At 35.9% G+C, this 27,244-nt stretch overlaps 2 protein-coding genes across 2 annotated transcripts; one reads left to right on the top strand and one right to left on the bottom strand.

The window, feature by feature from the left end:
* Nucleotides 1-6,396: 6,396 nt before the first annotated feature.
* PP2C5 (phosphatase 2C5) lies at nucleotides 6,397-8,378 on the bottom strand. The gene is made up of 4 exons (XM_089603503.1): nucleotides 7,883-8,378; nucleotides 7,408-7,755; nucleotides 6,886-7,065; nucleotides 6,397-6,774 (listed from the first exon to the last, which is right to left on the bottom strand). Exons 1-4 carry the CDS (start codon nucleotides 8,291-8,293, stop codon nucleotides 6,610-6,612), a joined length of 1,104 nt encoding a protein of 367 aa, XP_089459629.1. The 5' UTR covers nucleotides 8,294-8,378; the 3' UTR covers nucleotides 6,397-6,609.
* A 16,298-nt stretch (nucleotides 8,379-24,676) lies between these two features.
* Nucleotides 24,677-25,595, top strand: GEA6 (Stress induced protein). Its single transcript, XM_089603232.1, has 2 exons — nucleotides 24,677-24,903; nucleotides 25,267-25,595. The coding sequence occupies exons 1-2, from the start codon at nucleotides 24,774-24,776 to the stop codon at nucleotides 25,428-25,430; spliced, it is 294 nt and encodes a 97-aa protein (XP_089459358.1). The 5' UTR covers nucleotides 24,677-24,773; the 3' UTR covers nucleotides 25,431-25,595.
* The last annotated feature ends 1,649 nt before the right edge of the window (nucleotides 25,596-27,244 follow it).

Here is a 27,244-nt window from a genome sequence, read left to right as displayed (position 1 = left end):
GACCCGAGGCCGGACCAAGTGGTCTCGCCTCGACTCGAGCGTGTCGGACTCGGTGTCCCGAGTCTTCCCTTAGCTGTCAGTGGTGTTTGAGCTCGTCGGCCCACTTGGAAAAGATGAGAGAACCGTGAGCTAAGAAGGGAAAACAGAGGGGGTGCATCTGTTTACCTCTCCGACGCTCAACATTAGTGGGATTGAGGTGGAGTATAGAGGATTTAGAGGGTGAGAGGCCAAAGATGAGTGAAACGAGAGAAGTATGAGTTCTACAGTGCTTCGGGACTCAAAAATGGGTTACCTTTTGAAGAGGGTGGGCTTCTTGTATTTATAGGCGACCAAGGGGTCATTGGTGGGCCCCTTGGCCGAGGATAACATAGGCTCGGCCATTGGCCGAGGATAGCATAGGGTGGCCGAGGATAACATAGGCTTGGCCGAGGATAGCATAGGATGGCCGAGGTCGAGCTCGTGAGGACGAGGTCGAGCTCGTGAGGCCGAGGTCGAGCTCGTGAGGCCGAGGTCGAGCTAAGGCCGAGGTCGAGCTCATGAGGCCGAGGTCGAGCTGAGGCCGAGGCCGAGCTCATGAGACCGAAGTCGAGCTCATGAGGCCGAGGCCGAACTCATGAAGCGGAGGTCGAGCTGAGGCCGAGGTCGAGCTCATGAGGCCGATGTCGAGCTGAGACCGCGGTCGAGCTCATGAGGCCGAGGTCGAGCTGAGGCCGAGGTCGAGCTCGTGAGGCCGAGGTCGAGCTCATGAGGCCGAAGTCGAGCTCATGAGGCCGAGGTCGAGCTGAGGCCGAGGTCGAGCTCATGAGGACGAGGTCGAGCTGAGGCTGAGGCCGAGCTCATGAGGCCGAGGTCGAGCTGAGGCCGAGGTCGAGCTGAGGCCGAGGCCGAGCTAATGAGACCGAAGTCGAGCTCATGAGGCCAAGGCGGAACTCAAGAGGCCGAGGTCGAGCTCGTGAGGCCGATGTCGAGCTCGTGAGGCCGAGGTCGAGCTGAGGTCGAGGTCGAGCTCGTGAGGCCGAGGTCGAGCTGAGGCCGAGGCCGAGCTCATGAGGCCGAGGTCGAGCTGAGGCTGAGGCCGAACTCATGAGGTCGAGGTCGAGCTGAGGCCGAGGTCGAGCTCATGAGACCGGTCTTTGGCCCCTCGGCCATGGGACCACGCGGGCGCCCGCGGGCGCCGTCGACCCGGAATGGACTGACAACAAAAACTAACATACACTCAAAAGAATGTATGTTATTGATATAGGCTACGTTTGTTTGGGATTAAAAAGCCTTGTTTTTGTTTTTAGGAAAAACAAAACTGTTTATCCGGTGATTGGCAAAACTGTTTTTACAAAAAATTTCAAAAACGTTTTTAGATTTTGTACATGAGATAGAAAAGCTAGGATTTTTTTTTTTTTTTTTTGAAAAAAGAAAAGCTAGGATTCTTAACTTTTAGAAAAAGTGTTTTTAAGTTTGCTATATAAATTACTGTAATATCATCGTAAAAAATATTATTTATATATATGTATATAAATAAGCATATCAATAATTATTATTTAATTATCAAGAACATTACTATTTTAGTTTTTTTACTATAATATATTTATTTTACCAAACGATAAATCAGTTTTTGTTACCAGAAACAACTGTTTTATAAACAGTTTACCAAACACTTTGTCATTTAAAAAAAAAAAGTTTTTTATAAAATCAATTTTTTTAAAAAACAAAGCTACGTTAAACGGGGCCATATTATAATATAGCATTAGTAATTATGACTTGATTATGATTATAAAATAACATAAAAAAATTACACAAAATATATTGATGAGAGAGAGAGGAAAAAAAATATATGTATAAAAAAATACAAAATAGATTGGATAAAAAAAAAAAAAACGAACCAATGAAATATGTAGACACATATAAGGTGAAGGGAAATAAATATCAAAGAGAAAAAGAAAGATAATCTAATAAAGAAAATATAAAACTTATATACACTCAAAATAATGTATGTTATTGATATAGTATAATATAACATACATTATGATTATAAAATACATAAAAAGAATTACACAAAATATATTGATGAGAGAGGGAGGAAAAAAACAATATATATAAAAAAAATTACAAAATAGATTGGAAAAAAACAAAAAAAAAACGAACTAATGAAATATGGAGACACATATAAGGTGAATGGAAATAAATATCAAAGAGAAAAAGAAAGATAATCTAATAAAGAAAATATAAAACTAATATACACTCAAAATAATGTATGTTATTGATATAGTATAATATAGCATCAGTAATTATGATTATAAAATAAAGAAAAATTATACAAAATATATTGATGAGAGAGGGAGAAAAAAAACAATATACTAATATACACTCAAAATAATGTATGTTATTGATATAGTATAATATAGCATCAGTAATTATGATTATAAAATTAAAAAAATTATACAAAATATATTGATGAGAGAGGGAGGAAAAAAACAATATACATAAATTTTTTTTTACAAAATAGATTGGAAAAAAAAAACCCCAAAAAGGCAAAGGCAAAAAGAAAAAAAAAAAAAAACCGGAAAAGGCAAAGAAAATAGAAAAAAGAAAAAAAAAAAGAAAAAAAAAAAGAAGGAGGCTGGCAGGGTAAAAAAGAAAAAAAAAAAGGAAAAAAAAAAAAACCCACCAGAAAAGGCAAAGAAAAGAAAAAAAAAAAAAAAAAAAAGCTAAAAGGCAGGCAAAAAAAAAAAAAAAAAAAAAACCGCCACGTGTCGCCGCCTGGCGACGCCACGTGGCGGCGTGTGGGTGAAAGTTGAGAATACTCTCCTCTTTATTATCTATGTTATAGATATAGATATAGTCATATAGAAATTTTAAGTTTGCATAATAGACAACTTTTGGTTTATTATAATTGATTAGCCACTGATTCTATTAACAATAATTAAATTGACAATTTTGCCTGAATAATTTTCATCTATTTACAATAATTTCTATCAAATAATTATCGTTAATAGAATCAGTGGCTAATTAACTATAATTAATCAAACGTTGTCTATTTAACAAAATAAATGTTTGATGTGGCTTAGTTGCTTTTAAATTTATTTTTTTTATTTAATTATTACAACATTCTAATTTAAATTGGACTTTCTAGATATATATTCACATGAAAACTCAAGTTTTGTCATATAGCAACTTTTGGTAAATCTGAAGTAAATAGCCACGAGAGTTTATTAACAGAACAAAAAAAATATTTATAGTTTTAAATATTCGTTAATAATTGTAAATAACTATCGTATTCCAATGGCATAGATGAAATACTAAAAAGGTCCAAACAACGCCACATCACCATAATAGCTATTTACTTAAAATTTACAAAAGGTTGAATGGTTTAATTATTCAATTAATTGTTTAAAAATAATATGAGGAAGAAAAAAGAATCTTTCACATGAGTTTGAAATTGGGATAAAGAATATAAGGATAAAGAAATAGAGAGAGAATGAAAACATCATTATTATTAATAGCATGTTTATACCCCAATTTTTTTTTTTTTTTTTTATATCGAATCAAATACAATCTTTTAATTGCCTTTTAGTTTACTTTAAGATTTAAAAATATTTTAAATGACTGAAATACCATTGAAAATATCAAACCCTCTTAATGTACTTAAAAAAATCTAAAATAAAATGAAAAACAAGTTGCACACCATGTCTTCCACCGTGTTGTTTTAGTTTGTCATGAAAATCAAATGGGAAAATGATACAAATATACCTTGTATTTTAGTGAAATGTCGAATTTAACATTTGGTTTTCGAAAATGTCAAAATTATACCATCTGTTTAACTAAAATGACGAAATTATACCTTCTGTTTAACTAAAATAACGCAATTATACTATGAAATGGATAACAGTATCACAATTATACTCATCCAAAAAAAGAGAAAAGGGCCGGTTAGCCCATAGGCAGCCTAACCTAATTAACAATACCCGTACGAACATATATATACATATATAGGTTAATTAATTAAATCGGCATTAAAGGAAGGCGTAACTACATGGTGATGAACTCGTTATTGAAGAAATACGACAAACGAGAAAGGAGATAAAAATACGCACAGAAACGTGCATGAATTAAGTCTTCGCAAAATAAAATAATAAAAATCTAGATGTAAAAGACTTGCTTGTACCGGCAGACTTAATAAGAAAAAAAATAGATATTCATTCTAGATTTCGGATAGTCAGAAGCTGCTCTATTTTCTTCGAACTAAAGTGACTTATGACCACTTTTTTTTTTTTTTTGTTGTCCTTTACAACTTTATCTTAAAAATAGATATTCATTCTAGATTTCGTATGTCTAACATCTATGCTTTTATACCATTACTTGGAGGTTTCTTTTTTACTATTTAATTAGCAGCGAAAAAAAAATCGTAAAAACTGTAAATCGGACCGGGTCGGTAATTTTTAGACCGTCGATCCGATTTAAAACGATTTTCTTTATCCGGTCCGGTCCGATCTATTCATTACAAACGGTCCGGTTTAAAAAAAAACCCGTTAGACCGGACCGGACCGGTTTATTTATAAAAAAATAAAAAAAATTAATGTCCAATTAGCTAAATTAGGCATTTGTGTATGTATTTTCCTCCTATACATGACTACATGTTTTTGTTTTGGTGGAAAATTAATGGTTTTTTTTTAATTATGTAAAACAGTTCAAAACGGTCCAAACGGTCCAAAACGGTCCGGTCCGGTCTAAACGGTTCAAAACGGTCCGATCCGGTCTAAACGATTCAAAACGGTCTGGTCTGATTTTTACAGTTTTTTTATCCGGTCCGGTTTGAATTTTTTGGGACCGTTTTGAGCGGTCCGGTCCGATTTTTTGGCCGGTTTTGGACCGTGCACAGGTCTAGTAGTGATTATATTTTATTTGTAATTAATTCTTGGCATTATGTCAATAGGATTGTACGGTTGCTTTTCTTCTCCTTAGGAAAATATGTAACTTCTCTATATATAGAGGTTTGTAAGTTTTTGTTTGGGGCAGATTTTGAAAATATAAAAAATGTGTGTTTGTGTGTTTAGAGAAGATGCTCTTAATTTTAAAACTAATTAAGAACTTGTGCTCGAGTTTTTGTGGTGTTCGTATGATTTATCGATGGAAATTCTACAACATCATTCGATCCATCATAATTCGAAAGTTTCGAGCACAAAACCTTCTGATAGGCGATCCGTTCAAATTTGAACTCCGACGAATTCTTCCGACGAATTCACATCAAAGATATAAATAAATATAAAGATATATATATATATATATATATATATAATGTTAAGTATTATTGGTCTTATTTTAAGGGCAAACTGGCAACATAGCTTTTTTGAAACGTGGTATTTAAGATCTAGCCCACATTTGATAAATTTTGTAATATAGCCATTTACAGAAATTTACGACTATGAAATATCGAATATACCATTGTGTGGTTTAAATGAGTGAAAATAAAACAATAGCCAACGTTTGAGTCCTACTAATAAGAAAGTCAACAACATCATCAGGCTTAGTATACGATTGGATTCAAATTTGAATATTTAAAAGGAAAATCATTAATGAATATAATGTAAGAAACAAATTAAATATTGATTAAAATAAGTAACTTATGAATCGTCAATAAACTTTCGTTAATTTTTATTTATGCGTGTAATAAATAAAAGAAAAGAAATCAAAATAAATAGGCGAGATATTCAGCCGACTTTTAAACAAATGATAAACATGTAAATTGTTAAATGACTAATAAAAATCACGTCATCAATTATGACTATGTTTAAAACTTAGCTGAAAAGTTGGTTAGATTGCAATTTTCATGTTTAAAGTGGTTTAGTGCATATAATTTTTCTTTAATATATATTTCCAACCATGATTTTGTAATAAAGTAGGCAGCAGAGAGTTAAGTGAGAGATTTGACTTCAAGAAAGCCAAGAAGTAAATATATGAACAGAATATCACGTGTTTTGAACATAGACTAATCGACGTGTCAAGCACGAACCAATTAAAGCATCTAGAAACTGAATTAATTAAGACTGCCAAAAACGAAAAAATCAATTTGCAAAAAATGGTTTAATTTAGACAAGTTGCCAAACAAGACTAACTTGGTCCAACGGCAGATATAGAACACGTGCTTCACGGGTTGACTTAAAATAGGAGAGAGAGAAACTGAGAAAGTATTGAAATACACGTCAGCTAGTCAAATTGGTAAATTAGTATTGATATGTGAATGGGTTTCTATATATTAATCCATTAATTTCGGACATGCATTAAAAGCAATCGACTTCATGGCCATTGTCCAAACTCCAAACCATTTGTCCAAGTTATAGCTTTGACAAAACTGAGTATTTATTCTCTCTTTCTATCTCGAATTAATAATAACTAGGAAACCAATTAAAATTAGAATCACTATATTGAATCAATCTACTCCTACATCTTGAGCCTATCATCTGTGAACGTAACTGAAAAGGGTTGTCATTTACAAGTTCTGTATTTTTGGTACAGCCTTAATAAAATATGCCGTTGGGTCTCAAGCTTCTTCTTGGGCCGCAAGTTTCTTGACAAAAAAGCACTTGCAGTAGAAAGCACTTAGCTTGTGAATCAATGTCATGAAATGAAGTGACTTAATTGGACTATCACGACACTTATATCATCACTCGAGCCTCTTCTTACGGACATCTCAACTAACTTCTTGCAAGCCGAGACCGGCTCTGGCTTATCCACGCCCACGAATAGAGACCGAACCGTATCGACAGCCTCTTGATTTTCGACCTGAAAAAGAAGAATCAATGAACATCTTGGTTAGAACCTAAAGAAAAAGAAAAAAAAAACAGCATTTCTTATGTGCCAAAGGCATGGTTATTAATGGTCTTTTGGGGTTACCTTGTCCCACAAGCCGTCCGAGGCCATGATCAAGAACTCGCAGTCGGGATCGATTTTGAAAACTTTTGTCTCAGGCTCGGCTGTGACCCACTGTTTGAGACTCCGGTCTCCGATCCCTCTCGACACAGCCAACGAGCCCTGAATCCGCCAAACCCCATTGCGACAATCCACATAACCTCCCTGATAAAAAAAAAAGTCACAATTATAATCAGCTAAACTAGAATTATTCATCAAATAGTTTATAAGCAAAAAGGAATTTTTTTTTAGAAACCTAATTAATTGGTAAACAAAATCGCGAAAGTTTCAAATTTCATTAAATCGTCAAAGTGTTTTTGATACTATGATTAAATTTGTTGACGATTTATGTAAGCGTTATATCAATTTTGAAATATTTAAGCATAGAGTCATTGAAGCATATTCCGACTATTTCATTGATTTTAGACAAACATTCACTATTTTCTAAATTCATCAATTTCAAATGTTTATTTGGTTTAAGACATAAAATAAAATAAAAAAACTCACCAGAGATTCGACTCTCTCCTTCTCGTCAGGCCTGGAGGGACGATGATCCGAGGTGAGAGGCTCGGCGATCCCGGCCCGGCTCATCACGGCCCGACAGTCACCGGCGTTTGAAACCGCGAGGCTTTTGTTGCGGATCAACGCTGTGACGCAGCAAGTTCCGCCAAAATTGGCTTCTCCGTTCAAGAAATCGGAGTCGGTTCGTAGGTATCCGGATTTCACAGCCTCGGCGATTTCCTCATCCTGGCTATTTCCTCTTTTCAGTCCAAGCGCTATGTTTGCGTTCAAGTTCTTGGCCGCGAATTCCGCGGCTTTCGAACCTCCGTGGCCGTCGAAAACCCCGAAAAACCCCTGTTTCGCAGCATAATGTGGTTTATAATCAGTTCACAGGCTCTAATTTAAAAAAAAAACTCAGATTTTATCTGAAATGATTATCGATTTTATAATTCCTAATTACAGTAATTCGATTTTAAATTACCTGTCTGGACTCGGATTGGAGGTCAACGAAAGCTGAGTAACGATCCTCCATGACGCCTCTTCTTCCTCTCTTGCAATAAACCGAATATCCTTCTTCCTCGATCTCGACCTCGTCGATTCTCTCGCCGCCGCGAATCGGCGATCCGGTGGCGACGAAGCTCATCGCCGCCATGGGAATATCGATCCTCGCTGGTCTTTTCCTCTTCAACGCCGCGCCGGAACACGAAGGGAATTGCGTCTCCGACGAATCTCTGTTGCTCAGAGGCGTCGCGTTCCTCTGAAACCGACCGCCATTAACGGCGTGGACGATTCTCGGCGAGCTCGTCGCCGGAGATTTGTAGAAGATCGACGGAACTTTCTTCGTCGGAGAAAATATCGGCGAGTTAGGTATCACTGCCACCGCACACGGCATTTCTATTTCTAGTTCTATTTTTTCTCTTTCGTTTCCGTTTTCCTTTTCCTCTTCGTTTTCTGCCTTCTATTTCTTCTTCTTCTATCTATGTACTTTGCGGGATTGACGATGGGTATTTATAATGAAAGGCAGATGCAAAACGACGGCGTTTAGCTTTCTTAACGCGCTTTTTGGCGGCAACGTGGCAGTTTGGTTCAATGAATACGGGACGCTTTGACTTGAATCCCTTGTCACAGTGTGTCACACGCGCTACTAGTGAAGTTTTTAAAGATAATTAAATTGGATTATGAAAAGTTATTACCGAGTCTCGAAGAAGTAGAAGAAGAAAAAATGAGATATTTGTTCAACGGTCAAACACGTTAAAATAAGTGTGGCCAGCTCCAAATCCAAATTCTAACATTGTTTCTTTTATGACTCGGTCTCTTTTCGTCGTCCAGTCTTACTTATCTATTTATTTATTTTCTTTTTTCTTCTTCCATAGGACTGGAAATAGTGTCTAATATATATTCTTTTGCGTTACTATTGGTTCATCGAAAAAACTTATTCCACCTGTTGCAGCATGGTATTTACACGTGGCATAAAATAATTGGATATAGTCGGTGGTCATAGTACTCGATTGTTTGCTGATTTTTTTTTTAATATTTTAATTTTTCCAGCTATAAAACACGCAGAGTCTTCGGTCGGTGTTGCATGTGACTAAAGTAAACACCGCCAACAACACTGCGACTCTTACTATTTAAAGCACACTTATTCTTTCTATCATTTATTCAAAATGGTTTATTATACTATCGAAAAAAAGACAGTAAAAACTTCAAAATATTTCTAACCTGGTTTGAAACGAACTTTATTACGCCAACTTAATTTGAAATATACGTGGTTGATTAAATTATTGGGGAATACAAGGAGATACAATTTTTTTATCATAAAAAAAACTGCCTGCATGATGACTTATTGTAGCTATACTTCAGATTTTTTTTTAGTAAGCAATGAATAGATTATAGATGTCAACGTGTGTTTTGTGTCTCCAATATAGTTATGAAGACATAGTAAACAAAATTAAGAAACGTGTGAGCTTTATAATTAGAAGTGTTTTGTGATTGTTGACTTAGCATGACTAGTTGCATGGGCATGGTAGTATTATCCTTTCACAAAATTTATTGATAATCTTTAGATAACAATAATGACACAAAAACAAAATATGTTGGAGTTTAACCAAATTATATTTTGTATGTCTATAACTAATTAGACTAATCAAAATCTGAGAGTTCCAAATGGTCTACCTTTAGTTAATTTTTAACATTTTGACAAATTTTTATAAATGAGTACTCAGTTATTTAAACATAATTTTTAAAATAACAAAAAAAAATTATACAAAATAGTCATTTGAAACTTATTGATTAACAAAATAGTCAAAGTTTCAACTTTTAAGCAAAATAGTCACATTTATGTTTTCAAAAAAATTTTGACAGTCAAGATTAAATTTTTTTTACGATTATTATAAGCAATTTATCACTTTCAAAAAAACTAATCGTGTGGTCAAATTTGTTTTTGAAATTAGATTACTGCACATTTTGACTATTTCACTAAATTTAGACAAACCTCGACCATTTTGCAAATTCATAACTTCAAATTGACTATTTATTTACGTCACCCAAATTTTTTTAAAAATAGCCCACATAAGAGACGTCACTATGTTAACTGTGTTTTGTGTCTTCAAAAGAATTCTTCCCTGAAACAACCTCTAAGGTTATTCATATATATTAGCAACTTTGAAAGATGGTGAGGAGATCGGTGGTAGATCAATGATATGAGCATTTGGATAATTGGGTAAGGGACAATTTATTTCAAGCCCAGAAGTTTGTTGTAGGTGCCTATAGGAAAGCGCTCCTTACGCAAGTGCACCATGACAAGGTTTGCCGCGACAAAAAAAAATGTTTTCTTTCCACGACGGAAAAATGATTCTCGTTGTAATATACCCAATATCTCGGCGCGACAAGAATATTTATCGCCGTGATGACGAGTATATTGACGATGGAAGAGATTCTCATTGTTGTAAACCTAAGATCTCGGCGCGATGAGAACATTTCGCTATGTAACGTGGAAGTTTTCCATGACAAAAATTGATCCCGTCTTGGTGTATACACTACAAGAAATATGACATTTAGCTACGAAACTATTAGCGACGACTTAATCATCGTTAATATATCGTCGCTAAATACACTTTTAGCGACGATATTGTCGTCGCTAATTATTTGGTGTCAAAACTTTTAAAGTTTGGCGGCAAAGATAATTAGCGACGATAATATCGTCGCTAATTATTTCTTGTCGTCGCTAAGTTCGCCGGAAAATATTTAGCGACGATATTATCGTCGCTAAATGGTTTTGAATTTATTTAGCAACGATAATATCGTCGCTAATAATTTCGAATTAATTTCGAATTTTAAAGAGGGAAAAATCCCTCCAATTTAATTAAAACAAAATCATTTAGCGACGATACTATCGTCGCTAATTATTTTGTGTCGTCGAATTAATTTCGAATTTTAACGAATTTTAAAGAGGGAAAAATCCCTCCAATTTAATTAAAACGAAATGATTTAGCGACGATAATATCGTCGCTAAATGTATAGGAAAACTATTAGCGACGATATAATCGTCGCTAAATGACTGGTTATGAACTGAAAAACTAAGTTCATTTAGGTACGAAAGCTAAACATTTAGTGATGATAAAATCGTCGGTAAATGTCTTTAAATACCAGATCGCCCGTTCAGTTTCCCCATTTCAGTTCGACCTAAATCCCCAAATTAAAAACCGATTTATCCCCTCCGCCGTCCTCCGCTGCCGCTGTCCTCCGCCGCCGATGTCCTCTGCCGATCCTCTCTTCACGTCTCTCTCTCTCTCTCTCTCCTCACGGCTTTCTCTCTCCGGCCGCGCGTCTAAAGCTTTGCCGTCCTCCGCCGCTCCTCCGCCATTTTCTGTAAGTTTCTCTCCTTATCCCTCTCTCTCTCTCACTTTCACTGCTCTCTCTCTCCCTTTCACTGCTCTCTCTCCTCCGGTCCTCACGTCTCTCTATCCCCATTTGCAGGTCACCCGAGTCCCACCGCCGTCCTCCGCCGTTCCGCCGACGACGCCGATGTCCGCCGTTCCGCCGACGACGCCGAAGTCCTTCGGTCACGACATATACAGGTATGTATATATGTATATATATAAATACTTATATTTACATAAATATTTAAATTATGTATAAGTATAATTATTTATATATATATATATATATATAAATTAGGATTAGAGATATTAATATTTATATTATGAAATTAAATTTTGTTTGGATTAGTAAATTAAAGATTACTAAATTAAGAAATTTAATTTTGTTAGGATTAATTGAAATTGTATTTAATTTTTGTTACAAATGAATAAATTAATTAGTTGGTTATGGATTTAAAAATGAATAAAAATGTGAAATTAATTAGTTGGTTATGGATTTAGAAATGAATAAAAATGTGAAATTAATTAGTTTGTTACGGAATTAAAAATGAATAAAAATGTGAAATTAATTAGTTGGTTATGGATTATGTATTTTAATAATCGAACCACTGAGGTTCGATTTATTGTTAGTTTTATGATGTTTCTATGCAGGTTTTAAAGTTAAAGGCTTGATGCCGGGTTGTTCAGTTTATAGGGGAGGTTCTACCGAAATTTCGATAGGATCGTGAAATTATAAAATAAAATCCGAAAACTACTAATTTTTTAAATGTTTAATCTTTAGGTAAAATGAGTTATCCAAATAGGAATTGGATAATTGAGGACAAACGTTTAAGCGTTGAGTTTGCGGCTGGCATGACAGAGTTCATGGCAATGGCCCGACAACACGTAAACATTGAAAGACGAGTTAAGTGTCCATGCAAGAGGTGTAACAACGTGTTGATGCAAAAAATTTATGATATAGAGAATCATCTCTATATACTAACTAGTTAATTATATCAGGATCGACTGATCGATAGCTTCAACACGTTGCGAGCGGAGGTTGAACAACAATGAGCGGACGTTGATATTTCTGTTCTAGAGCAGCAGGCGATCCGCGATATTATGGGTTCGTGAAGTGATCACTTGACCGGCGTCGGACGTTTGGTGCCACATGGAGCACGGATGGCGGCTGAAATCACCGAAGTCTACGGTTCGGAGGCTGGGATGTCGCAACCAGGATATATCTCACAGGAGGTGTTCACGTCGACCCTCGCCTCGTTTGCCGAGGCAATACAGAGTCAGGTGCCCGGGCTCAACCTGAGCTCGTTTATGCCCCAATTTCCGCAGAGTTCGCAACAAGCTTCGTCGACCAACAGCTAGCAGACTCCGACGGCCGGCGTCCACACTCCGACGTCCACACTCCGACGAGTGGCCAACAGAGGACTCCCGACGCTAGCCAGCAGACGACGCCCGACTGCCCAAGTCAGTCTGCTGATTAGCACATTGTTCTGCCGCAGCTTGCAGAGTTTCAGTGCCAGCAGAAGAGCGTTTCACGTCAAGGAGGGGGAAAACGAGCAGCGGGACGACGAAGCAAAGGTCGCGACTAGTGTTTTATTAGATATTTTGTGTATAGTAGATTATTATTTACATATTTCTCGATAATCGAAATCGTAACCGGATTTTATATATAAGTTGATTTCGATAATATAATTTGGTTTTTATTTGATTTTTCCTTTTAGAATTTCATAAACGAAAAAAAAATAAAAACTTAATAATTAACGACGAAAAAAATTAAAAATTTCAAAAACGAAAAAAAATTAAAAAATTATTAATTAGCGACGACAAAGTCGTCGCTAATTATTAAAAAACTGAAGTTATTAGCGACGATTTTATCGTCGCTAATTCGCACGCGAAATTTTCCCGCGCGAATTAGCGACTAAATATATTTCACAAAATTAAAAAAAAACTCTTCGTTTAAACATTTAGGGACGACATTATCGTCGCTACTCTCGTCGGTAAATATTTAGCGACGACTATTTCGTCGGTAAATATATTTAGGCACGGACTTTTAGCAACGATAATAATCGTCGCTAAATAGATTTAGCGACGATTATGGGGTTATTACCGACGAAAAAAATCGTCAGCAATGGTTCTATTTGTTGTACTGATATAAGAAAATTCAAAAATATGTTTCGAAATTCCCTCTAGCCTCGGCCGCGTGATGAGAATATTTCACGTAGCGACGAAAAATAATTCCACGATGCAAGATAGTGACACCTCGTCCCAGTGCGAAAATACGCATCACAACGAGATAGTGTGAACACATTTTATTTACAGTCCAATCGCAATGAGAAATTTCGTGTCACGAGAAAACGGTTTTAAAACAGTTTAATTATAGTCTCGTGGGACGGTATGACTTGGCGAATGTTTGCGGCGACAATATTTTTTTCGGTCATGGTGAGACCATATTTTAACATGTCAAGATAATTAATTTCTCGTTGCAATAAAAATAGTCATCTTTCGAGAGCATGATATTAATTATTCAATGTCAAAATTATAATTCGGCTCAGTCATTTAAAAATTGGCTTATATTATTTTTAGACCATTGTTCTTTGAGCTATTTTAGCTCTGATTAAAAATTAACGATGCACGATTTTATACTATATCCTTTCAGTATTTGACTTACATTACAGTATTCTAGCATCTCGATTGTGTTTTTAGGGTTCATATTGTTGACTTGACTGCTTATTAGCTTATATTACTTACCATAATCGAAAAAAAAAACACTTTTCCAACTATGCTAATCTAGACAACTGATTTTTGACCAAAGTGTATTTGCAAATTACGAGAAGAATGATACTATAATATTTTATTAATCATTTTTTCATTTGTAAAAAAAATATGTATATATAATAAATATATATTGTGTTTGCCAATAAGTTTTGACCAAACTTAGACCTCTCTTGTCAATTTTCGTTTTAAAAAATACAGTTAACATAAATTTCTTCCGCCATATATCTTTGATTTGATCTGTAAACATTATTATTGACTATGCTTTGACATGAAAAACAAAAATGATCAAAAAGTACAATTTTGGTGCTCTAGTATTCCAAGTGGGTCCTATATTAGAACCCGAATGAAAACACAAATATGGCGTCTGAAAAATATCCACGCCAAGTTACTCCAGTCAAACAATTAAACACCAATTATGCAAATACCCAAGTAACCCAACCACCAATCCAATTACATTCTTTGTACGTATCTACCTTAACATACGCACAAATTTTGCTAAGAGTCTCTGATCCATAAAAAGGGACATTTTTTGAAGCTCAATCTATATTTACTTGCACTAAAAAAAAAGGCTACTTGATACGTGACAAGTCTTTTTTTTTTTTTTTGACCTTTATTTTAATATATTTTTAAGTTATTTAGATGAGAAATACCACGGCGGCTCTTGAACTTACCGAGCATCAACAGTTGGGAAACCGTAAAACCCCCAAATCGGTTCTCTACAGAGAAACCCTAAAAAAATTTCGCCGCTGCCCCTCTGGGTCAGGACGCGTCTCTGGGCTACCCAGCGACTCGGCTCCGTCCCGGGGGGGAGGGCGTCTCGCCTCAGCGATTCCGGCGACCCTTCTTTTCTCCGTTTTGGCGTTGTCCTGGACCTCCTCTGTTCTGCCCTGCCTGCGCCGCCGTGCTCGTACGCCTCCACCAGATCTGCTACGTGGTTCTCCTCCACCTCGTTCCGTTGGTCTCTTGCCCGCTCGGGCCTCTGCGTCCACCCCCGCAGAGTTTCTTTACCGACTCTAGCGTGTCCTTCGACGTGCTTGGCGGAAGATCTCTGCGGCGTGAGTTGCTGGAGAGCTCCGGCGTGAAGGTGGCTCCGGACTCCTACGGTGCGACCGCCGTCCGCGTCGGACTCATACGGTGCGACCGCCGTCCGCGTCGTCTGACCATCGGAGTGTGGCTCTCAGCGTGTTGTCTTTGTGCGCGTCCGTGTCCGAGCTACCGCTCTCCGACCGTAGTGCGACCGCCGTCGGTGTGCGCCGCCGGGCTTTGCTCTCCGATCGTTGTGCGACTGACGAAGGGTCGCAGATTGGGGTTGGTTGGATCTGAGGTGGTAGTAGATCTGAGTTTTTGGGGTTGGTTTACTGGTTTTCAGTTTAGGTGATTGGAGTATGGATCCTTTTAATTATTTTTATTATGCTTGTTTTGTTTTGGTTTGTTTTGGACTCGGATTAGCCGTAGTCTCATCTCCCGTAGTGGATTTCCTAGTTAGGTTTTTATCTATGCAGGTTGAAGAGCCACCTTAGTCGTGGTTATCGGACCAAGTTTGGTTGGATTTTTCCATCGCCATTCTTTGGGTTTTTTAACGAGCCTCGTGTGTGCTCTATTGGTGCTTGTAATTCTTTCCGTTGTCGGAAGTTTGCACATATCGTACTTTTACCGGAAGTTAGTGTTAGATTCACCTCGACTTAGGTTTTGGTAATCCATGTACTAAGGTGCTATTCTCCTGTATTGATGGGTTTTTTACCCAATTTTAATGGAAAATCCGTATTATTCAAAAAAAAAAAAAACAGTTGGGAAACAGCAGAGCAGCACATTTCCGAGAATCTCTGTACATGCACAAAGTAATCGAATCACATATAATGCCCACAGTTCAAAAAAAGGAAATGAATCGGAAACTTAAACCCATGAAATATATATTATTTTCATACATGTGTGTGCGCGCGCAAATTTAAATATATATTTTTTTGAAATTAGTTAAAACTCTTAGCTGATACACCATCATAACTCGATATAGAAAAAAAAATCCATAGATGAAAGTCTGTTAGAAATTACCTTACAACCATGTCAGCAACCTTACTCACACTGAGTCATGTAAACCCTTAATCTCATCTCCACTTCCACCGAACCCTGTTTTCTTGCTGTTTCTCATGATCTGTGACAATAAACCAGAGGCATATTTTTGGACACAAACACGCATCAATAAATCAAAAACCAAGCAAACAACAAAATCGAGCAACAATCATCACAAACCCTGGGAACCAGAATGTGAATAGGAATGAGAATGGAATAAAACATGAACGAATGAGAATCAAAACTTGATTATTTGGTTGGGAAGAATATTTGAATAACTGATTGAATATACAATAACATGTTTGTTTATTATGACTAGAATGGAATTAAATATGTTTTTGACAATATTACCCTTTTTATTACTAAACATATTTATACATAGTAAGCAATTTACTTTCTATATATACTGATACTTAAACATTTGATATTGGTAAATAACCAACGTTTGGTAAATCTTAAATTAATAGTTATTTTTATGTATTTACAAACGTAAGTCTTAGATAAATAGTCACCTCCATATATCAGACCACGTCATTATTTATGACTATTTATCTAAGATTTACCAAACGTTGACTATTTAACATGTCAAACGTTTATGTGTATTCCTAATTTTATGACATAATATTAAATACTTTACACGTCCCTGAATACAATATTACAACACCATCCAACTTTAATTTCATAGTGTACCAAAATAAATCTATCAGCTCAAAATATGATTCACAAAACAATACCACTATCGTGAATGTATTTGTGTATATGTGTGTGTGTTTAATAAGGATAATTTGGGGAGTGTAAATATGAAACTGGAATGGATTTGTCATTCTATTGGTACCCCTATTGAAGTTTATTCACCTAAAATGGGTGAATTAGGATTACACTATAATAAGCATTCCTATTTTAATTTTAAAACCAAACAATAGAATGATCCAATTTAAAGAAGGGTAATTAAGCTAAGTAGCCTCCTGAAAATAGCCAATTTATTTTTAGCCAACGTTCTGTAAATAAGTGGTAAATAGCCAGGAGGATTTATTTACAACAAAAATTGGCCGAGACTACCCTTCCAACCGTTCCCGTCCATTAACATGCTGAAAATAAAACATTTAATACAAAATATTCTGATATAACCGCCCATTAATGTCATTAAGATTATTAATTAAGATCATTAATCAACCAGGCCTTTTTTCTTTCGCTCTTCTCTTTCATTTCGCGTCGCTTCTAGTTTCTTCTCCGAATTCATCCATGGCCAGCAACGATCCCGAGCACCGTGAGGACGAGGAGACCCGGCCGCCGAGGACGAGGACACCGAAGCGCAGGTCGCTACGATCGTCAAGCTCGAAGAGGTCGCTGTCAGTACCGGCGAGGAAGACGAAGACGCCGTCCTCGATCTGTAAGTTTCTGTATCTCATCGCCGATCTCGCTGTAAAACCCTAAGTTTTCTTTCGCTCTTCTCTTCCATTTCGCGTCGCTTCTAGTTTCTTCTCCTAATTCATCCATGGCCAGCAACGATCCCGAGCACCGTGAGGACGAGGAGACCCCGGCCGCCGAGGACGAGGACACCGGAGCGCAGGTCGCTCGGCGGCGGTTGAGGCGGCGGTTATGGCGGAGGATGCTACAGCGGTGGCGGTGGTCGCGGAGGAGGTGGAGGCGGTGGGAACAACTGCTTCAATTTATTATTTTGGGGTTTTTTTTTCTAGGGTTTGATATTTGGGGATGGGTGTTTCGTTTTCAGTTTGCGCGCTTTGTTTGGTTGGTTATGTTGTTTTTTTTTTTTTTAATATACAGTATGTTCGTGTAAATAGATAGCCTATTTACAGTATGTTCGTGTAAATAGGCTATCTATTTACAGTATATTCATGTAAAAACGAAGCTTATTTACAGTATATTCATTGTAAATACAAAGCCTATTTACAGTTAATCGTGTAAATAAACTGAAAAATTCTGGAAATATTTTGAGCACGAAAATTCTGGAAATTATGAATATATGGAAGACAAAAAAATATCAATGAATGAAGAATTAATTCGAAATTAATTACCTAATGAATTGCAACGAAAATAGAAACTAATTAACTAAAGTCAATGTTAAAAATTTCCAAATACATAACAATTAATGGCTGATATCTTTCAAAATCTGCTCAAAATTCAAATTTCAAATTTCAAATTTGAAACTTCCATTTTCGGTTTAATATTTAATTCGAATTTTTTTAAAAAAATTGCCTAATTAAAATAGCTGAAGGACAAAAAAGTAAAACTAATTCAATTAATAAGCTGCCACGTAAGCAAGATGGCTATTTACAGGAAATTAACGAAAGGTTGGCTAATTTTAAATTGCTACACTTTCCGTGGCTTATGCAGCCAATTATTTGTTTAAAGAATCATGATTCCATTGTCTCTCATTACCTCAAACCAAATATGCCTGAGGTAGGAAAGTGTCCCTCTCGTTACCTTAAACCAAATATGCCCTGAGGTAGGAAAGAAGAAGGGAAAGAAAGAAGTGTATAAACATGACACTTAAATTTGACTTTGACTATATAACTGATCGACATTAGAAGCTTCCTATTTTAATTTTAAAACCAAATATTAGAATGACCTAATTTAAAGAATCATGATTCCATTGCCTCTCTCATTACTCAAACCAAACATGCCCTGAGGTAGGAAAGAAGGGAAAGAAAGAAGTGTATAAACATGACGCTTAAATTTGACTTTAACTATATAAGCGACATTAAAAGCGAAATGCCGCTTCTAAAAGTTAAAGTCAAAATTATAGAGGGAAAAATTGACCCGCTCAATTTTTACAAATTTTTTTATGAAATTAAAAGTGAGAAAAATATTTAGAAGCGACAAACGTCGCTTCTAACATCAAAAAATTTAATTTTAAAGGATTGCGCTTAGTAACTGATCGTGGAAGCGAAAAGTCGCTTCTAATATCAAAATATCAATTCTAATTAGAAGTGACATGTCGCTTTTAAAAGTAGACGTCGTTTCTAAAAGTATTTTTTGTAGTAGTGTTAGTTTGCCACCTCATCAAAAGGTCTTGAGCTCGCCACCTTGGCGCCGGTGTTCAGCTCATCAGCTCGGCGACCAATTAAGCTCCACACCTCTAACATACAATACGTGATGGGCCGAAATGATGTGAACCCATGCATAGGCCTAAGCAACCTTAGGTTTTATGTGTCTTTCCACACAAATTTTTACATGCCTCATCAAACATTGGATGAACTAAAGACAATTCAATTTATGCTTTTTATTATAGATTTTTTTTTCGATAAAAAAAGTATAATAGATAGGGAATGAGATTTGTGCAAGGTATTAAGCATGTTTGGCAGATTGATTTCACATTTTCTTGTTGTTCCTTGACTTTCTCTTGTAGCTTCATCAATCTCATGTTAACCCTCAGCCTTTTCTCCTGTCAGTATGAAGTAAAAAAGACAAGGTCAAGTTCTAAACGAAACTGGCAACATATAAGAAGTTAGATCATACCTTCACATAGCTAACGCCAAGCTCTTTCCTTGTGTATCCACGGTCAAGTTCCGCATCACATGCTGATTATAATCTATTACTATCCTCATAATAATGTCAGATGTAGAAATCCCTTCGGTTAGTTGCGTTTCCTTGAAATTTCCAACTTTCTTACCCTGCGAACGAGTTCTTGCGGTAAATAATTATGCTTAGAAAAGGAAAATTGAAAAAGAAACAAAAGAAAAAGAAAGCTATAAAGAAAAACCCGAGGCGATTAACACTTATTTATGCCACTAACTTACTTAGTGGCATAAATAAGTTTATTTTTTCTATATCTATATCTATATAATATAATAAGTGAGAGATAGCTCTAAATAAAAACAAAATATGAGTTAAATTGAACTTTGTAAAAATTTCATACTTTTGTTACATTTTAATGAAAGCCACCAAGGCAAAATTTCTATAGTTGCAAGATATAGAAGAAAAATAAAAACTTTCTTTTTTGTCATTTGCCAGTTTGTAAATTTTGAAATGAATTCGGCTCATTCGTGTACTCTATTTTGTTCTATTACATTTTACAATTCGTCTATCTATTAGTTTTATCACTATTTGTTCTATTACATTTTACAATTCGTGTACTCTATTAGTTCTATAATCATAACTAGTCTCAAATTTGTATTTTTAGTTTTTATTATTATTTGTGATTAGGTACATTGTTCGGTCCTTGTCAAGGTTTGAGATCCAGTTTAAAGTTACCATGTCGAAACTCAAAATTTTATGAGTATACCAAAACACGAATCTGTGGGGTCAATGGGGGCACGAAACTCAACTGAAAAAAATTCCATTATAAATGTGCGATTAAAAATATGGCCTAAAAACGTATGAGCTTGTTTCTATATTTATAGGGAATTATTCCTAAACTATAACTTCCTCAATACTTTAGGACCAAAATCCAATAAATCAAAATTAATCAAAAAGTATGACCTTCCATATATGTTGTAAGTACAAAAAATACCCTTAATGAAATATTCTTTTTATTTTCTTTTGTATTTAATTTTGTTTTTTACTTAATGGTAAAAAAAACAAAGTTATAGATCATTTTTCGTCTGGTATGTGAAGTTAAGAAAAAAAATTTGGAAAATTTGAAAATCTAAAGAAAAAAATACAAAAAAAAAAGAAATTCGTTTGAAGATTTATTGACATTTTGTCTTTTATTGACATAAATATCAATAAATCTTCAAACGATTCTGGAAAATTCTTTGAAGATTTATTGACATCGTCATCAATAAATTTTCAACATATCAAATTCTTTGAAAATTAATGGATTTTTCTTTTTCCTCCAATTTTGTGTTGTCAAATAATTTTCAACTACGGTCACAAATAGCCGTCGGATAGCTGAAATTCTGAAGAAAATAAATTCTTGAAAAATTATTGATAAAAAAAACGGAAATTTATGAGTACAGATTTGGAAGTTGAAAGCTTTACTCGAGGGAATGATGACCTCGAGAGAAAAAATCGAGCACTCTCAGAAACACGAGACCCGTTTGAACCGATCTCTCCGCACGGCAAAGGACATCGTCTACGAAAACTTGAAGCGGTATAGATCATGATGTTGTGGTTGGTCCTAAACCTCGAACTTTTCGCGTGGAAGCACTACCAATACATAAACCGAGCTGCATACGAAATCATGGGCGATTGACTCTGCTTCGCGGCGCGGCCGAGAATGTGAAAATCAACATGGCACTAATCCTCTTACCAATGTGCCAAAAAATCATAATGAAAACTCTGCACCAACTTCCTCGGCAATCGCATGCCGTTTGACAACAACATCAACCTCCACAAGCTGATCGCCTCTTACCACGTGTCGTCCTATGTAGCGTGCGATTTCCCGAGGCTCCTTGGGGATGACTTCGGGCAACAACAAATGGGCTATGGGGACTTGTATGGGAGTGTTCCCGGGGTGACCAGGATTTTGATGGTCTTGTTAATGGGCGTCGTGTACTTGCTTGTGCTCCATATGTTTAGGAAGAACGCCGACAGGTTGCCGGGCCCGCCTCATCACCTGGTGGGGTTCAACTCCTTCTGGCGTCTTCCTCGTATTGCACAACTTCTTTATTTTTCTCACTCACTTGACCAAAAAATTTTATTCCAGATTCATTACTGCTTTTATATCGAATAAAAATTAATAAACGAAAAAATCGAGTGAATCATTTAACATAACTAGGGACAATGAGTTGTAATTGATATACATTTTTTGGGGAAAAAAATGCCGTCAGGAGGATATGAGCTTGATTGCGTCGCAGAGGCTACAGAACGGTCTCGGCTGTCACCACTGTCATCACCAAATCGTCTATCAAGATGACGAAGGTCTACGCTTCAACTGCGTAGCAGCTCCGGGTGAAGAATCGACCGGGATTCACAAGATCAGAGATCTCAGTGGATTCATCAACGAGCGATTCTCCGCCACGACGGATTTCCGTCGGGAAATGTACGGCATAGAGCAAAGCGGTTCAAGTGACCCCGAGCGTGGACCCCGACCGTTGCACGTCAAAGATACCGTCGAGCTCACCAATGTAGAGAAGAAGATCTTAAATCGCCTCACTGAAACTCTCGAACACTTCAGGCTCACAGATAACCTTCGAGTCGCCGGAGGCTGGGTCCGCGGCAAGGTCTTTCTCTCTGTCTCTAGCGAAGACAAATGACATTTCTGGTTTATTTAGTTGTCGATTGTGGTTTTGTTTTCCAGCTTCTTGGTAAAGAATGTTGCGACATTGATATTGCTTAGGAAAGTATGTCGAGGAGCGATTTCGTTCAGAAGGTACAAGATTAATTACTCTACATCTACTTAGGGAGTTGTTTATAATATACACTTAGTTTAAAGTGTTTATTGTTGGATGAATAGAATAATATGGACCCCTATTTATACTATTGGAGTTCACAAAGTTACTATCCCTTTCTCATGGGGGACTTTTTTCGGTCCTATTATTTTAGGCTCCACACCTCTAACAGATGGAGTATGTATTTAGATTTCAAAGTCTTCTTGAGTCTGGATTTTCATATACATTTCATCTCGATCAACGAAAACTTTGAGTAGAGCTAATTTAAAAATTATGACACATTAGTCGTGTTTAAACAGATATATTTGACTCGGATTTTTCCTTCATGTATAATGAAGTTATCTCATTGCCCTGAAATTGTCTTTGATCAGAGATAGTAAGGCATCTTTTTTGGTTTATATCTCGTCAGAAAACAAAAGCAAAAAAGAGAAGGAATAATGATGATACATTATAACATTTTTCTATCTTGCTATATGTAATTATATACGAATTTTTACGTCCTACAGGCTAGTTAATAAATTCAGAGCACATGTAGTTTATTGGCCCTTTTGCAGATGTAATCCTACTTACTTTATTTGAAAATCCTTGTCAGCAAGGAAGAATTTTCGTATCATTTACCTAATAGTTATGTTCCTTCTTTTTTTAATATTATTTTGTAGTAATCCTGAGCAGTCGAAACATTTGGAAACAGCAAGAATGCGCATATGTGATATGTGGATTGATTTTGTGAATTTAATAAGGTGCAGTGACATTAGCAGCGTTCCAACAAAGGTATAGATTATTCACACCATATCCATAATAGATTTCAGACGTTATATGACAAGTCCGTTGAAGAGTATTTCGTGCACGCTCGTAATTTATTTACCTGTAAACGTTTTCCAATAGCGATAAATGGTTGCAACAATGAGTATTACAATTTGCAGCGGAGGAATATCTGTGTCTTCTTCCACCTCTACTGTACATGTACTGGCTTGTGATTCATCATCAGTTCGCTCATTATTCATTGGTTACACCAGTTCCGAAATCCATACTTTGTGGCTTTATATCACCAGGAACGTCAAACTGTACACTTCCGTTGTCTTTCATAGCAGCAACTCTTTTCAACCATTTTAGCTGCAATTTGTTGTAAACATAAAAAAAAAAAAATGAGAGCACAAATATCCAGAAATTTTAACTTAATAAAAGAAAATTGATCTTTCGGCCAGGTCGAATTTAACTTGTAAGTAAAAGAAATTTTAATTTGATTATATAATACATATATATATATATATATACATATATTATATTTTCAGTTGGGAATTAGTAATATTAACTATAAAATTTTCGTAGATTGGTATCTGATCGATAACGTATTTGAATCCTCGGGGCAGACATGTTCGTTAGAGAGTGTGCGCGTTTGGTGGGTTGGGTTGGCTCGGGTGACTTCAGACTCCAATATGTGGGTTTTTTTCTCTCTCTAAAAGATGTTCATTTTACAGTCCATTGCTTGCGTACTATTTTTTTGTTTTAAATTAATATATCACTCTGCCGGACTATTTTGTCCTTTTAAAATTAGATGTGAGAAAATGCATAAAATCCCTTTTCTTTACAATAATATATAATAGACTTTATCAATTACGATTAATTTAAGATATACCCTGGTTTCATCAAGATATTTGCATTGGTACATATAATTAACACTTTGTGATGATAGAAAATAGATATTAATTTAATTTACAAAAACTGTGATATTATTAATGTAGTATATGTTAGCATTGGATTTGCATCTACATTATTTTGAAATTATTTAAATGTTTAATTTCTTAAAAAGCTTATAATGGACATAAAAACGTATTATACCAAAATCAACCTGCCATTTTTATTTTGTACAAGTGTGAGAAATCAACTTGCCATTAATAATCCTAATATATAATTATGACCTCTGCCAATATGGGAAAATTACCCGCGTGTTCCTTTTTCACGTCCTAGGCACCCAATTGTGCGCAGACAAAAATAGATAAACGGCAAAGACAACAACGTGTCGTCCAAACAGAATATCTCATGTGTGTCACTTTACAGCTAGCACACAAAAAATTTCCACTAGCTAACGTGTCGAGAAAGAAAGTAGTGAGCGGAAGAAGGAAAAAAAAATATGTAGGAGCACACGTGTCAAGCACCTCTACTGCCCTTTCGACGCGTCATTCTCCCACGTGTCAATTCCCCCACCGAACTCTCATCCCATATAAGTGTGCAAAAGTACTCCATAGTTCACATCATAACTTTTTTTGTTTACATCATCAATCCTTTGCGTACCTAATATACGTAGTTCATTCTGTCTAATAAGACTAAAGCTAATAAGTAATATTAAGATCATAGACTAATGGCTTCTAATCAGCAACAAGGGCAAGCCAATAGGGAGGATATGGAAGCTAGGGCTCGTCAGGGAGAGACGGTCATCCCCGGAGGCACTGGCGGCAAAAGCCTTGAGGCCCAAGAACACCTTGCTGAAGGTTTTTTTACGTACCACGTTATTGGTCATGCATGCATGCATGGGATATTTATTTAAAAAAACAGGCTTAAAAGGAGTAATATACGTGCATGGCGAACGTTTTTTTTTTTTTTTTTCTTCTTCCTTTCAAGGGAACTAATCTCTTGTATGATTATAATTATAGTCGTGTTCTTCATGATATAAGTATACGTGGAAGAATTTCAGTGTCTATAAAAAAAAAAGTTCTGGAATGAATTTTATCTACTAATGCATGTATTCGAATATGAAAATATTAGAAATAGTATGTATTTTTCTTAACTTGGGACTTTTTGAATTTAAAGTACTTTTATGTTGTTATTTATGATTGGTTGTTGGGTGATAATAGGAAGGAGCCGAGGAGGGCAGACTCGGAAAGAGCAGCTGGGGAAAGAAGGGTACCAAGAGATGGGTCGTAAGGGCGGTCTGAGCACCGGTGACGAGTCCGGCGAGGAGCGAGCCCAGCGTGAGGGCATTCCCATCGACGAGTCCAAATTCACCTCCGATAAATAAATCAACCATTAGCTTCCAAGCTAGGGTTTGTAGTAGTCTTTTATGTATGTACGTGCTTCCAAGTTTAAGTCCTCTCTTTATGTAGTGTGGTCAGTTGAGTAAGTTCTGCGTCTCTCGATGTAGTGGTGTTGCACTTTGAAAGGCAAATAAAATGCGTTATATATATGTCGGTCCCTCTCAGACGTGCTAATTATTACTTGGTCCAAGTCTAATTAATGAGATAGAACTGGCAAATCTCCGAGCATAAAGGAGAGCTTGAACAGGCTCATGAGATCCACTTCAAAAGTCGCTTCCTTCAACTTGACTCGATCGATGTGAACGTTACAAAATGGAGATGCACTATATATATATATACACATTTAAAGTTGCCACGTACGGCTTGAGTTAATTATCTTAGCAGTTTGCAGAGACATTCGAACTTTGTGAAAATAAAAACCGAAACGTGCGTAAATAAGAGGGTGGAGACCTAAGATTGTTTTTCTTAATTTGGTATTTTGCTTTTTTTTTTTTACTTTTTTCTTTTGCTATATACATATATATTTATATTTGTCCCCTAAAGCAACTTGAATTAACCCAGACTCGCGGCTACAAAATAACGATTTTGCGCGACATGATATTTTATTGTAGTACTCGTGTGGACATCATTCGAGACTGCAAAAAATACGTCGATCTAATCTGTAGCGGTGGTTCAATTCGAATGTCAAGAACGGTAACTACTAATAATACTGGGTACGAATTTTAGTTACAGATGTTGTATTGGTCATATATATATAAGAACATTCCAATTGCGACTGATAGTAGAATTTAGAAAGTTAATAGGTAGGAACGTCAAATATTAAAAGGTAGAATATTTCTATTTACTACGAAACTTCCCCGTTTTTTTTTTTTTTTTTGGAAGAGCATTTAAATAATATTCTTTTTTATATATAAATATGCTTCAGTGTTCAAGTCTTTGATGTTATTATTCTCCTAAAAAATTTCAAGCAAGGGTGTAATAGATAAAGAGTAAAAGAAGAAGTTATGATAAAAAAAAACACAAACTAAATAACTTAAAAAATAACACTTTTAAGTTAATTGTGCGGTGTCTCCTTTTGCTCTGAATAATTGTGCGGTGTCATAGTTGAGAAATTGTTGGTTATAATTTTTTTGTTGCACTGTCGTTGAAAGATTTGCTTCTCAATAATCAATATACACGATTCGTAATATGCATATAGAGAATGCTGTATGGGTGCATGCAAATTGCCAAGATGAAAATAATGGTATAAAATAACACCGAGAGTAAAAAAAATGACATATCAAGTTCATACACAAAGTCCAAGGTCACAAATAAACTCACGCCAAACTCTGGATACACACTCATAAAATGCCTCTTAAATAAGTTCTTAAAAGTCCACACACAGTTCAAGCCCACAAACAAACTCACGTCAAACTCTGGATAAACACTCATAAAATACCTCTTAAATAAGCTCTAAAAAAAACTCTCAAATCATGTTTTCAAGCTACTCTTTGACAAATATTCAAGATAAAGCCATAAAAATGATCACCCGTTCGGCCAAAGAAAAATGACCACCCGACCGAACAAAATAAGAAGATCACCTTGCCGTCTTCATCACTCGGCCACGACCACCCAACCATCTTCATCACCAAGTATTTTTTCACCAAACCATTGACTCCTATAAATACCTCATCCATTTACAACACAAGGTAAGTGTTTTTTTTAATCAACTTATCAAAGTTCTACAAAAATCACACTACACGTCATTTTATTGTGAAAATAACAAATTTGTATAGTTTTATCTTGAAAAATTTGTTGC

The sequence above is a fragment of the Urtica dioica genome, chromosome 12 (assembly GCF_054948205.1).
Source record: "Urtica dioica subsp. dioica isolate 48M chromosome 12, U.dioica_male_clone48M_v1_H2, whole genome shotgun sequence".
In the NCBI taxonomy this organism is placed as follows: Eukaryota; Viridiplantae; Streptophyta; class Magnoliopsida; order Rosales; family Urticaceae; genus Urtica; species Urtica dioica.
Note: the sequence above shows the minus strand (reverse complement) of the source record. Positions and strands in the feature narration are given on the sequence as shown.

What these genes read in the sequence shown, in the direction of transcription:
- GEA6 (XM_089603232.1), top strand. Translation starts at nt 24,774, where the DNA reads ATGGCTTCTAATCAGCAACAAGGGCAAGCCAATAGGGAGGATATGGAA. An exon ending in CCAAGAACACCTTGCTGAAG is followed by an intron (nt 24,904 to 25,266) that starts GTTTTTTTACGT and finishes GGGTGATAATAG; the next exon opens with GAAGGAGCCGAGGAGGGCAG.
- PP2C5 (XM_089603503.1), bottom strand. Translation starts at nt 8,293, where the DNA reads ATGCCGTGTGCGGTGGCAGTGATACCTAACTCGCCGATATTTTCTCCG. An exon ending in TCCAATCCGAGTCCAGACAG is followed by an intron (nt 7,756 to 7,882) that starts GTAATTTAAAAT and finishes GCTGCGAAACAG; the next exon opens with GGGTTTTTCGGGGTTTTCGA. An exon ending in AGGAGAGAGTCGAATCTCTG is followed by an intron (nt 7,066 to 7,407) that starts GTGAGTTTTTTT and finishes TTTTTTTATCAG; the next exon opens with GGAGGTTATGTGGATTGTCG.